Raw genomic sequence first — 14,724 nt, forward strand, 5'->3', positions numbered from 1 at the left:
TGAAAGGACATTTTCCTGCCCATCTCAAACAGTTCCTGTTCCTAGAGAACATTAATGAATCCAAACAGCTAACAGTTTCAGACTAGCTTTGTTTAGTACTGTTCCAACTGAAAGATATCTTGAGTAACCTCAAGACTCAGAAGGGAAATTCATCTCCCTACACTCCTAACCATCTAAGGCTACTCAGTCTCTGCCTGGCCCTGTCCAATTCACCCCTCATCCTGTTTGGTCCATTTCTCTTCCTGTCTGACCCACCCCCCTCCCCCTACTCAATCCATCCCTCTTCTATTCAAACTACCTCTCATTCCACCCAAAGCATCCCTACCTGACCCATTACTCCCTCACCCCTATCATTCCTCCCCATCCCCTTATCAACTCCATTACAACCCAAACAACAGTAATCAAAGATAATTCAGTTAAAGGCCTATTTACCCTAAAGGAAATATCCACTTATAATAAACAAGGGAATATAGTGACCATTAAACATCATATAACTTTCACTCCATAAGATATTGAGAGATTCAAGGTAAATACCCCTTCCTTTGAATATGAACCCATTGTGGACATAAAGAAGCTTGAGAATATTTATCACACTTATTATCCCACATTGATTGATGTGGAAAATTTACTCCAAGCCTTTCTAACAGAAAGAGAAAAAAATAAAATTGTTTCTCTTGTTAATCAGGCCCAAGGAAGGGGATCAATTCATTAGCCAAAGGAAGACCCAAAATGGAAGGAGGAATTTGGGCTGGCTTTTTATAAGCAGTTTTTCCAGATCGCTTCCTGTCTTTCTCCCACTTCACAGGAACTAATCATAGCCTCCCAATTTGCCTGTAGATTTTGGGGGTGTGACTTTTTTCTAGTAAAAGGCTCTTACTAAGTAAGTGTGAAAAGAGGAATACTTTAAGTTCTTGACTGATTAATTTAAAATAGGGAATAAAAAAATTCTCTTTCACAGATTGATACCAGATGATGATGATAATATAGCTTACTCTGAGATAGCTAACTTTAATACAGTTCATTGAATATTATTAGGTTCCTAGTGTATACACAGCCTAGTGATGGGTTATTGGGAAAGATTTTAAAAATAAATAAAGCCTAGGCTGTGTCTTCATGGATCTTGTATTCTGCTGGAAGCATATGGCACATACACAAATAACTATTATGGAGAGAGCTATAAACAAAATGTTATGTGGTATCCAAGGTGGAAAAGAGCCTAATCCTTCCAACAGTACCATTGCTACCAGTGTTTTCTTCCTCCTTTCAGATAAAACTTTACTACAGGAGGAAACATTCCAAAGATGGATAGAAGTTTCATGGAAAGAGGGCATTATATCTAATCCAATCTAATCCTTTTAGATTAAAAGGGATGCATTACTAGTATGATCATCACAGTAATTAAGGAGGAGACATATTTGAGAAATAAAATCAAGAGAACTTATTTAATTGATTGCATATAGAATCATAGGATGAGAATTGGAAGGAACCTTTAGAAGTCCTTTAGCTCAGGGGTAGCGAAGTGGCGAAGTGGATAGAGAGCCAGGCCTGGGGTTGAGAGGACCTACCTACAAATCTAGCTTCAGACACTTAGCCTTAGAAATATTACTTAGTATTAATTCTAAGACAGAAAATAATGGTTTTTAAAAGATTCTTAGTTTAACATTGACTTGAAGCATAAATCTTCTTGACAACATCTTTGAGTACATGGTCAATTGCTTAATCAAACACTCGGTGAAAGGGAACTTATTTCCTCAGAAGAAAATCATTCTATTTTCCAAATTGACAGAAGCTTGCTCCTTTTATTGAGCACTAATATTTCTGTCATTTTCCTCCACTAATCTCAAATATTTCTTATAGAATTTTACAAATCAATCCTTTAAATTACCAAAGACAGGTATCATACTTCCTTAAGTTTTCTCTTCTCTAGACTAAATATCCTCAGTTCCTTCTAATGCTTCTTATATCATAGGGTTCTCCTATCCTTCATCATTCTCAATATTTTTCTTTAGACATCTTGTAAGAGTGAAGGGAGAAGGCAGGGTCAAATAGGCCAATTCAATTAAAAATATTAATTAAGTGCTTATTGCATGTTATGTTCTGAAATACAAAGACAAAAATGAAATAATTCTTATCCTCAAAGGAATTCTACTGGAGATATATATACATATATATATATATGTATATATATAACCAGGTAAATTAATATCAACTAATTTAGAGAAGAGAATGATACAATAACAACTAAGGTTGGAAGTCAGGAAAGAAGTCTTTAGGAGGGGGTACCTGGGCTACTTTAAAGGAAAATAGATGGTAAGGAGGGAGTATAGTCCAGATAATTAGAAGAAAAGCATAGAGAGGGAGAGAGAGGCAAGAGACAAAATATCTTGTATGGAGAAAAGGTAGTTTGTCCCTGTAACAGGATCAGAGAATTCATGAAGGAAAGGGATGTGAAATAAGACTGAGAGGGTAGTTGAAGCCAGGGTTTCAAACATGGAACTCAGGGTGCCTAATCCCACTGATAGAAATTGTAAAGCCACAAAGAAAATAAGACTTGGATAAAAAAAAGATAATAATTTCAGTTTTAGGCATGTTGAGTTTGAAGTGTCAATTGGACATGCTTTCAATGTCCTGTAGGAAGTTGGAGATTTCATTTTGCAGCTATAGACTTGGAAGTTATAGGTACAGAAGTGGTGATTGAAGCCATGGTAGAGGAGTAGGAGGAGAAAGAGAAGGAGATAAAGGAAGAAGAGGAGGAGGAAGAGTGATAGAGATAGAGAGAGACCAGGAGTCACAGACTGAACAATGAGAAACCCTCACCTGAAGTAATCAGGATGATAAGCTAAAGCAGGGAAAACAAAGAAAAAACTGATAAAAGTAAAAAGAGAACCAGGAAAGTGTTGTGTCTCACAAAACAAAGAGAAAAGAAATTACAGAAGTAAGGGAGCAATCAAGAGGGTCAAATTCTGTACATGAAAGCTGAGCACTGAAAAAGCCAATGGATTTAACTATTAAAAGGTCATTAAGGACCTTTCAGAAAGTAGTTTTAGTAGGGTAGAGGAAAGAAGATTGATTTTTTTCAGGCTTGAGAGAGGATGATGCATAAGAAGAGGTAACAGATGTAAACAACGTTTTCAAAAAGTTTATCAATAAAAAGGAGAAAAATTGAAATGTGATAGGAAAGTTGTTTTCTTGCTTGCTTTTTAAGAATTGGGAAAACCAATTAATATTTGTAGGCATATGGAAAAAAGGCAGTCGAAAGTGAGTGACTGAAAATGTATGAGGGTCAAGAGATGACTGCGAGGGCAAGATTCTGGAAGAGAATGGTAGGATGTGATCGAAGGCATGGGGAGACAGATTAGCTTCAGCAAGGATAAAAAATGCTTCTTGTACTGAAATGAAGGAAGTAAAGAAAGATAGAAGATGGTGTTGAAAAGTTTTGAGAAATAGAGAGAAATTAAGAGATTTCTGATCATAAAATGTCCTTATTTACTATGAGCATAGAAATGGGGTAAAAGTTGGGAGGCAGGAGGAGAAATGAAAAAGGTTTGGAACAGTTTCTATGGTGAATAGAAAAGAGAACCACTAAGAGCAGACAAAAGAATTGCTAAGCAACAGTGAAGACTTCAGCAAGGTTATACACTCTAAATTTACAGCCAGTGAAATTAACTCAGTTTGTACTTTCTCTGGAAGCCTGGAATAAGAGAGGAAAAAACAGATACTGGCCATTACCCAAATCTGAGAATGAGCAGATCAGTAATGGCAGAAGGTCTTGGCAGTGAGGAATTTTAGGGTGGCAGATAATGAATCATTAAAACAGGAGATCATGGGGTCAGGAATGACTTCAAAGCTGGTGAAGAGTAAGTGAGATGGATAGAGAAAAGAAGTAGGGATCAAAATACTAGAAGTCTTGATGAATTTGAAAAGCAAATTTAAGGAGTGGAAATTGTAGGCAGAGATAGAGGGGATATGGACAGAGATTTCGGTTCTGAAGTTTGAGATCTGGAAGTGGGGAAGAGGAAAGAAATAAGCATTTATTAAGGACACTTAATATATGCCATGCATTATTTCATACATAACAAATATTATTTCATTTTAGACTCACAATGACCCTGGGGGATAGTTGTACTATTATTATTCCTATTTTTCAATTGAAAAAAGTGAGGCAGAGAGAGGTCAAGTGACTTGGCCAGCATCACATAGCAAACTACCTGAAACTAGATTTGAAGTCAAGTCTATACATTGTACCACCTAGCTGCCTCTGGTTCAGTTCCCTGACAGTCTAAAATTCCAAGTTATGTTCATGTGTGAGTGACCATAAATTCGTGAAATGAGAGGGATGGGGTGGGGAAAGAGGACAATCATTAAGGAGATTGAGAAATTGAGTTCTAGAATAAATATAAATAACATACAATATAAATAATAAATAAATAGTGTTCTAGAAGCTGTCAAATTATGAATACCAACGTCCCTAAGGATTATAATGCCATGGTGGGATGGAGAGTGTAAAAGATTGTGAGAATCTAAATGAGTGATCTAGAGGTTGGTAGACAACTATAATAAGGATAGGGAGAGAGTGGCATATATAGTCACCACTGATGATGAAATCAGAAAGATTATTGAGAGACAGCAGTAGATGAATATCTGGAAGAAGTTCTGGAAATCAAGAAGCTGGTAAATATTATCTTCGGATATTGATGAAGAAAGTAGGAGGGGGAAATCAATGAAAGGTTCAGATATATGCGGTATTCTTAGGGAAATTTACTTTTCACTTAAAGTAAAGATAGAAAGGATATTAGGAGAAAAGTTGGATTATTAAGGGGAAATTTGTTAAGAACAGATTAAAGTTTACAAGGACAGAATCTTAATTAAAAGGGACCTTAATGGTCATATACTTAAAATCTTCCCTGAATGGAAATTCCCTTGACAACATCCTTGACAACGATTCAGGGCTCCTATTAAGGGCCTCGGGGGATTTACATGCATTTTTAACTAATTTCCAACATTTAAGATTTCTCATTTAATTTCCTCCTTTTATTTCTTTTTAGTTTGCCTATCTATTTATTTTTAACTTAATTTAATTTGTCAGTTAATGAAAATCTACCTTCTCTTCCTTCCACCTCTTCCATCCCCCCCCATTAAAATAGAAAGAACAACAAAGTCCCTGAAACAAATATGCATAGTCAAGCAAATAAATTCCTGCATTGACCATGTTCAATATAAATGCCTATATAAATGAGAGTAGGCCAAAATATGCTATGTGTATATATATATATATGTATATATATATGCATGTGCATACACATGTATATCATATGGCCTATGTAGGAATTGGCCCATATAGAGATACATATATGGCACATGAATGTACATATGGCATGGCCAATGAAGAAGTTTGTTTTTCTTCAGTTCACTCTGTATGTTTGTTATAGGTATTTTGTTTTGCTTTTTGTTTTAATGAGAGGGGCAAAAGTAAGAGGGATATGCATACATTTATGTATACATATATATGTATATATGTTTCCTGATTCCATCACCATTTTGTCAAGATGTGAGTAATGTGTTTCATCATGAAACACAGAATTGTATATGGCCATTGGGTTATTGGAAATTTTTTCTTTCAAAGCTGATTGCCTTTACAATACTGTTTTTATTATATACATGTTTTCCTGGTTCTCATGTACTCTGGGCCAGTTTATATGTCTTCTTAGATTTTTCTGAATTCGTTTATTAATTATTTTCCCCTTTGATACTGTAGACAGTATCTTCAATAGTGATAATCCAGCCTCAAAGATTTGAGAGATATACCACGCATACCCATAACCAAGGTTGTTCAATGGGGGCTATATGGTGGGAGGGAGAGAAAGAGACAGACAGACAGATAGAGACAGAGAGAGACAGAGAGAAACGCAGTGATAGAGACAGAGGGACAGAGTGAGACATAGTGAGAGAGAGACAGAGACAGAGACAGAGAGACAGAGAATCCTCTCTCAAATTCATGAGAACATAGCAGGATTATCATCTCAGTCTCTAGAATGTCTGCACTCTTTTTATTTGAATAGTACATAAGACTAAATTAGCTTTTCTGGTTGCCTTGACACTACATTGACTTAAATTACATTTGCATTTCCAGAGTTTGGCTTGTCCCATTTTAAAAATAGAAACTGTAAACTATTATATATCCTATATATAGACATATATGTATGTATGTATGTATGCATAGATACATTAAAGAGACAATTTTTAAAATCAGCAAGATTTTTGTTGATTTTTTAAAAATTCCACATTCAGTATCTAAAGAGAAATTAATGACAAGAAAATAATCTGATGTCAGGGATTTATTCATGATTCATTTAACAAGTTCTTATTGAGCATTTGTTATGTGTATAGCACTGTGGAGAATACAAAAATGTTTTTAAAAGTCTCTGATTTTGAAAGCTCACAGCCTCATTAGTGGACCAAAAATACATATAACAAAAGTTAAATAACACGACAGTATAATTTTAATCCAATATAGTATGCATTTATTAAGTCCTTACTATGTACCAGACCCTGTGCTAAATTCTCCAGATATAAAAAAGAGGCAAAGGAAAAACAGTCCCTGCCCTCAAGAAGCTCATAACACACACACACACACACACACACACACACACACACACACACACACAAATATATACAAAAACAAGTTCTACACAATCAAGGTTTCATATAGAACGCTAGATTTTAATTGGGACTTAAAGGAAGCCACAGGGATGTCATTAGTTGTAGAAGGGGAGAGAGAACATTCCAGACATGGGGGATGTCCAGAGAAAATGCCTACAGCTGAGAAATTATGTTCACAGAACAATCCAGAAACCAGCTTCACTGAATCAGAGAGTACCTGTCAGGAAGTAAGGTGTCAGAAGACTGGAAAGGAAAAAGAATTCTAGGTTATAAAAGGCTTTGAAGGTCAAATAGAACATTTTGTATTTGCCACTGGACACAATAGGAAGGCACTGGAATTTACTGTGAGGGGGCAGTCACATAATAAGAACTATGTTTAGCAGCTGAATGGAAAATGTAGTAATCAAGTCTTAAGATGATGGCCACTATTCTAGGGCTTGTGTATAGTGGGTGAAGTATAGTGAGGAAACCAGGATGGTTACTAGCTTAAAAGACGGAGAGACTGGGAGGATGAGGTGCCTTCTACAATAATAGAGAAGAGAAGTGAGAAGGAGAATTTAAGGGGAAAGATAATGAGCTTTGTTTTGGACATATTCAGTTTAAGACGTCTACTGGAATTCAGTGTAAGATGTCTGAAAGGCAGTTGGAGATGCAAGATTGGAGGTCAGTAGAGATATCAGAGAAAGAAACATAGATTTGAGAATCATCAGCATGAAGATGATAATTAAATCCATGGAAGATGATGAGATCACCAAGTGAAGTAGTATAATGTAAGAAGAGGAACTATGACAGAATATTGAGGAACACCTCCAATTAGAGAACATGATCTAGAGGATGATTGGCACAGAAGACAGTGAAGGGGCACAGTCAGATACATGTATGGAAAACCAGGAGAGAATGGTATCCTGAAAACCCAGAGAGTAGATAGTATCCAAGAGAGATGGGAATGAAATATAAATTTATATGACTTGAGGAAGGTGAGAACTCAAAACAATTAAAGGGTTTAGAATAAACTTCTCATAGAAAAATGTACCTGAGATGGACTTTAAAGAAGAATAAGGAGGATTCTAAGAGGCAAGGTGAGAAGGGAGTGGAGACAGGAGGTACAGTCATGGAAGTGAAGGAAGAATGACACATCTAGGTAAATGTTTAAGCTAATTTAGCTAGAAAGCATATTGTGTGTATTGGCTATGGAGCCCTAGGCAGGAGACTTTACTTTTCAAGACACCGGGAAACCATCAAAAATCTGATATGCCTTGATAGAAAGAGTGAGTTCTTTACAGGAACTCCTAAAGCCATTGAAATCATAGGTCTATTTAATTTTTTAAGTATATTGTGTTTTTTTACAAGTTTAAAACACTTATTTAAAATACAATTTATATGGCAATAATTTGGGGACTTATCTTGTATCCTGATAATTTACTGACATTATTATTTTTCTTATTTTTAGTCAACTGTTATTTGATCTTCAAGTTTTGTTAGTTTTGTTTCATTTTACTTCTGATTTTTCCCCTTGGTTTATTATACTATATAATACATATAATACATATATAAATATATTATATTTTCTTGTTGCTATTGTTGGATTACTAAAACCTTATAAATGGTATTCACAGTAGATATTTTTTATTTACCTCTTAATTACTGGAACATTTTATTATAGACACTGCTAACTCAGTATGAAGTTACCTAAAACTGACAATACTAAGGAGGAATCAATTTATTCCTGTCCTTTTTATATTTGGATGTGTAAAAGAATGCTTTGTTTTGTCATAAGCTTTTGCTGTGTCTATTGCTATAACCATACGACTTTGACTACTTTTCTTTTTGTTATGGTCTATTGTATTTATATTTATCCTGTTGAGGAACTATTTCTAAATTTCTGGTGGAAATCTGGGTCATATTAAATAATATTTTTAATATGAAAGAAATTCAGTTTATAAAATGCTTAATCTGATGACTTGAGGACCAGCAGAGAAGGGTAGGAGTTCAGGTTGCTGCTCAGCTGTTCCAGTAGGACAGAACTACAGGACACAATAAGCAACAAATGAGCAAATTTTTAAGTGTTTTAAATGTCAAAAGTAGGGTATTAAAAGAAGTTAATAGGGAAACACTGATAGTTCTTGAATGGGGAAAGAAGAAAAAATAGCCATAGGTAGAATCAATAGGATTTGTCAACTGATGAGTTATAGGGATGAGAGAAGGAAGAATTGGGAATGATATGGAGGTAATGTGCCTAGATAACAAAGATGTTGACAAAATAAAAATAGAGAAGTTTGACTCCTAAAACCCATTTCTAAAGTTTGATAATTTTTGTATGTATTTAGATATGTATTAATGTATATATGTATATTTCCCTGACTTAAATACCACCACTATTGCCCTCTTTCCAATAGTCTGTAAATGGTCATATAAATATGCGGAATGTAAGCTCCCTAAGAAAACGACTGCCTCGTTTTTTTTTCCTTTTGTAACTCTAGTATCAAACACATAGCAAATAATAAGTGACTGTTGGCTAATTGATTCCATTCCTTCCCTATTTTCATTACATAGCTACCTTCTCCCAGGCCTTTCTTGTCTCCATTCACTCTATCCCTCTGGCCCCTCAGTGCCATTTTAACTTTTGCCCAGTTCCTACTTCCAATGGTCATTGTTATTGTTCGGTTGTTTTTCAGTTATATCCAACTCTTCATGACCCCACTTGGGGTTTTCTTGGCAGAGATACTGGAGTCATTTGCCATTTCCTTCTTCATCTCATTCTACAGATGAGGAAACTGAGGCAAATAGGGTAAAGTGACTTGCCCAAGGTCATCTTGCTAGTAATATCTGAAGCTGGATTTAAATTCAAGAAGAGTCTTCCTGATTCTAGGCCAGGTACTCTGTACACTATACTACCTAGCTACCGTCCAATAATAAAAATCTCTACATAAAGTTCAATGTGAATCCATTTATGCCAAATTCTGCTATATGGAAGGTAGGCCTATATTATGGCTACAAAGTCATTAATGGATTGCTACAGAAACAAACACACACAGAAAGCTAATGAAGTGCTACATAATACCATGTGCTATATATATATCACCACAGGAAAAAAATACTAAATTGATTCTCATTTTAAAACTATCCCTTTTATAACCACAGTGTGGAGGTTACACTTTTGTGTTGTGTTTTCAATTCCGACAACAGGTCCAGAGTTACTCTGAAAAGTGAAGTAAGCATCAGACCTGTATAGATCTAAGAAGGTACTAGGCAACCATCAATGAGCTGAAACAACAGTGTGACTTGGGTAATTAAATTAAACATCTGGCTTGCTCTCATTTGCTTTTCTTGGTAAAATTTAAATGTGGGATTTTACACTCCAGATTTTCCCTGCAATTAATTTGACTGTGACATTAAAAAAGTGGGGGAGGAAGCTGCAGAGAAAAAAAATGGAATTCAATCTAAAACATAATGAACATATTGTGAGTTACTGTCCATCAAATCTTGGATCTAAGATGTTTGGGAATAGAAGGAGCAGATCCCAACCAGGGGATACAGTCTAGTTAGAAACGGCAGGAGGATCCATATTTCAATAAGCATAAAAAATATAGCCTAACAGGCAAAGAAAAAGGCTTCTAATGTTTTCTCAAAGGTAATAGAGTGCTTAAAGTTTGATAGAATACTTTCTTTTCAACATAGTGACGTGTGGAATTGTTACCATCTTCATTTTAGATAATGAAGCAAAACGTCAGGGAAGCTGAATCCACTTAACTTCTGAGGAGTAAAATAACTTCCTTACAATCACATAACTAGAGAGTGATAGGACCAGAAGTTGAACCTGGATCTTTCTAAATGGTGCTGCCTCCTCCCATTTAGTTGAATGATTCAACAGATGTGTTGATAATTATAATTCCACAGTATTAAGAGGTAATGGACATGTTACTTAGATTGAAAATTTGAAAAGGAGAGTTGTAATTAATTTGTTCTATAAAGTATCATGCCTGAGGGCATACTTCCTTTAATTCTTTTGGATAGAGATAATAATTAAAAAGAAATAATAATGACTGCTCTTAATATAGTGCTCTAAGGTCTGGAAAATGCTTTACATATATTACATCATTTTGATCCTCATCACAATACTAGATGGCACTGTAAATAGAGAACTGGGTCTGGAAATCAGGAAAACCTAAATTCAAATCTGGCCTCAGACACATACTGGTTGTGTGGTCCTGGGCAAGTCACTTCATTGTGTTTGCCTCAGTTTCCTCATCTATAAAATGAGTTGGAGAAAGAAATGGCAAATCATTCTAGTGTCTCTTGTCAAGAAAACCCCAAGAGGAGTCATGAAGAATTGGACATGAATCAAAATGACTGAACAACAACAAAGTTTCCTAAAAGGGTGCACTAACATTGGAGAATAAATATCTAGAACAGCATTACTTCAGAAATGAAGCAAGAGCTTCCTAGTGACTTGTGTCTGGAAAAAAAGCACAAGAAGCCTAAAATACCACAATTTTTGTTCCTTCATTCTATAGCAATCCCAAAGTAGCATAAGAAATTAATTCTCCCTGAAATATATTATAAAATAGACACCTCTACAATAAATATGGCTAGATGTTGACAGAGTCCCCTTCCCCAATACCAAGCAAGTATAATTAAGTGCCAGCTTTCCATACCAATATCCCATTCCAGTATTTTCAATATTTAAATTCTCCATCATAGGAAGAACTAATTATGTCCATACACAATGACCCAGAGAGCCCACTGATTGGCATATACTTCAAGGAAGTCAGTAATAAAAAGAAAGATCCCCTAGGCACCAATATAGTTTTGGCGTAAGATGTTTTATAGTAGAAAAAATCTGTATACAAAGTCAATGCCCATTGATTGAGGAATGGCTGAACAAATGAACTTATTGAAATATATTGGGATATTACTATATGGTAAGAAACAAGATGAACACAGAGAAGCATGAGAAGATTTCTAGGAAATGAAACAGATGGAACTGGGAAAATGATATACACGGTGACTATAGCAATAAAATGAAATGACAGGAAAAGAAGAGAAACAGAATGCTTTGGAATTAGGAGGATGAAGGTCCCAAAGAAGAGATATTAAAATGCAACTCCTTCCCTTTACTAAAGTGGGAGACTGTTATGCAATTAATACAGATTTTGGTTAACTGTTCTTTTCTTAATTTAAAAAAATTCAAGAAGTAGGAAGGATTAACTAGGTGGCTGAGTGGACAGAGTGGCACAGCTAAAGTCAGGAAGATTCATCCTCCTAAGTTCAAATCTGGCTTCAGACACTAGTTCTATGACCCTAGGCAAATTACTTGGCCCTGTTTGCTTCAAGTTCTCCATATGGAAAAGAATCTGTAGAAAGAAGTGGCAAGCCACTTTAATATCTTTTCCAAAATAAACAAATAAAAATGAGATCATAAAGAGTCAAACACAACTTAAAAAGTGACTGAACAACAATGACAACAATAATTTTAGTAGGAAAAGGGTTAAGGGCATAATGGAACATATGGGGTAAGTAAAAAAAAAAGTTATCACTATAGTTTTTTAAACAATTGGACAGAGAAGAAAAAAGGATAAATCATTGTCAGAGTCATTTTGTCCACGAATTCAGTGAGGGAACCTACCTATGGGATCCAAAATGGGAAATCGTAATTGACATTCAGAGTGTGAGATAGTTCAGTAGATGCCTTCATTTCTCCCTCCCCTTCATATACATTCATATAGTGGTGCATTAGCAAGTGAACATATTTGAAGCCAGAGAATGTAGGTTCAAATGCCATCTCTGACATTTATTTAATATTGCTGTGAATTTGGACAAATCACTTAACCTTCCTGGACCTCAGCTTTCTTATGGATCCAATTGGAGAGGAGGAGGCCTCTATGCTTTCTGAAGTCCTCTCTACCCTAAGTATCTTTTGGGGTTATTTAAACTACTTGATGCAACATATGGGTGTAGATATTCTCACAGAGGTGCCCCCCCCAATAGAATCCAGGCCCTGAGCCCAGATTAACCTTCTTTCATTGAAAGAAAGTGGAGACCAACTGTGTGCATGAATTCTCCTCCCTTTCTGGTATAGCATTTAGAGATTAACATCCTATAGTGCCTGAAAAACCCCTAATGTTCAAAGGATGTGTAAGTTGTCTTTTCAAAGAAATCCCTCCTCCTGCAAATAAACAGCGGCTGCTGCCACCACCTGAAGTTGGAGGTGCCCAGGAGAGAAGAGGGTTTTCTCCAAGTACAGCTGGATCCTGCCTTGCGTTTCTGGCATTAAGCGAGCACATTGTGATCTTTGAACACTGCCGCTCTCGCTCGTCACTAGAGGACCTAAGATAATTTTCTCCCCTGTGGCAAATCATTTGTCACATGGCATCACCCCCAAACTAGGAAGGAAGCAGCCACCCCAAAGGCTAAAATAGCCATCTGTCCAAAAGTGGGCTCTCCAACACCAGTGCATGAATCAATCAGAAGTGCTAACATTTCTCTTCCCAATGATCTGTCTCCTACGGAGGAGTTTATCAGTTTCCTCTCATCTTAGTCAAGCAGAACAGAATTTCAGAACATACAAAGACACATACAAACAGGCACCACACACATGGGAGGAAGCATGTGCAGGCACCCACACGCACACACACACACACACACACCCTACATTATGCTGTTTACCCACCTATTTTTGCAAGAGATGCAAGCAGTATCCAAAGGGTCACCTCATATGGAATTTGCACATAATCATAATCCAAAGAAAAAACAGGCAGCCTCTCATCCTGCTCAGAGCTAGCTGTGGTAGCAACAGCAGCAGCAGCAGCAGCAGCAGCAGCAGCAAAGCGAACCTTGGGCTCAGAGTAAGAAGAGGAGTTGCTAGATACATTCAGATCACAAGCAGCACCAGGACACTTGAAGACCACCAGCAGCAGCACCAGCAGCAGCAGCAGCAGCAGGAGCCAGTTCCGAGAATCAGGAGACACAAAGAGATGAGAAGCCATGGTGGGGGCTTCAGCCTCCCCCTGTGTCCCCGTGTGCTTAAGTATTCAGCCCTTCAGGGGCTTCTAGTGGTCCTGGAAAGCCACTGCGTCCACCTTTGCCACAGGTAGCTCCCCTCCCGAGGGCAGCATTGCAGATGATCCCCAGCAGCAAGCTGTCATGTCAGCAAGTGGCCAGTCGTGCTGTTCCCAGAGCTTCTCTGACGCACAGGCATCCAGACGGCTTGGCCTCTGAATCAGATGCAGGTATGGGCTAGGCTGAGTGCAATCCAGGTAACCCTCTTCTTTGGCTGCAATTTGGCCATGGTCTGAAATAGAACGGATGGAAGGGGAAGAAGAACTGGGCACTGCTCTCAAACCCGAGTCCCAGCTTCCCAGGGCAAGGATTCCCCCTTATGTGGGGAATTAAGGAGAGGATGCAAAGCCCATTCCACAGCCAACTGAGGTTCTTCCTAAAATGAAGAGAATCAACCCTTCCTTCTGGACTCAGAGCCCAGAGGATGTGTGGGGTGTGGTGTTTTTTTCTCCAGGTGCTCCCCACCTCCTCCTTTTCTCCTCCCCCTGCTCCTTCACTTATTCTGTGTGGCCAAGAGAGCAGGTAGCTTCTGAACCATACTTAATTAAGTGTACTCCTTTGACTTTTGTAATGAAAAGCTTCCCCCGCGTGTGCCCTCCAGAGCTTACACTGGTGGCACCTAGTGGGCAACCACTACAACTACACCTTTGCATCACTACACCTGGGCATGTTATGGATGAGGCAACTGCCAAGTACCCAAAAGGCACCAAGTACCGTGCTGCCTGCTGTGGGCAAGGCACAGAGGAATACTGTCTACTCTCAAGGAGCTCACCCAGTCATGAAGCTCATCGTGAGGTCATGGGACAGAATGGGCAGTGCATAGAATGTCAGAGAATCTCCATATTAGTCCATCACTTACTAAATGAATGAGCGAGCCCTGGCAAGTGACTTCCCCTTTCTGGGTCTTAAGATCTTAAAAGGAAAGGAGTGAGGGGCAGCTAGGTGGCTCGGTGGATAGAAAGCCAACCTGGAGAAGGAAGATCCTTGGAGCAAAATTGGCCTCAG

At 37.5% G+C, this 14,724-nt stretch overlaps 1 protein-coding gene across 1 annotated transcript in view; it reads right to left on the minus strand.

Annotated features, from left to right (window-relative positions):
- Nucleotides 1–14,416, minus strand: part of SLC9A4 (solute carrier family 9 member A4) — a 79,313-nt gene extending 64,897 nt beyond the window's left edge. The window contains exon 1 of the mRNA XM_001371322.5: nucleotides 13,331–14,416. Within this exon, the coding sequence (XP_001371359.1) occupies nucleotides 13,331–13,646 (316 nt within the window). The 5' untranslated portion in view covers nucleotides 13,647–14,416. The remainder of the gene's footprint in view (nucleotides 1–13,330) is intronic.
- Between the last annotated feature and the right edge of the window lie 308 nt (nucleotides 14,417–14,724).

Source organism: Monodelphis domestica, chromosome 8 (assembly GCF_027887165.1).
Source record: "Monodelphis domestica isolate mMonDom1 chromosome 8, mMonDom1.pri, whole genome shotgun sequence".
Classification (NCBI taxonomy): Eukaryota; Metazoa; Chordata; class Mammalia; order Didelphimorphia; family Didelphidae; genus Monodelphis; species Monodelphis domestica.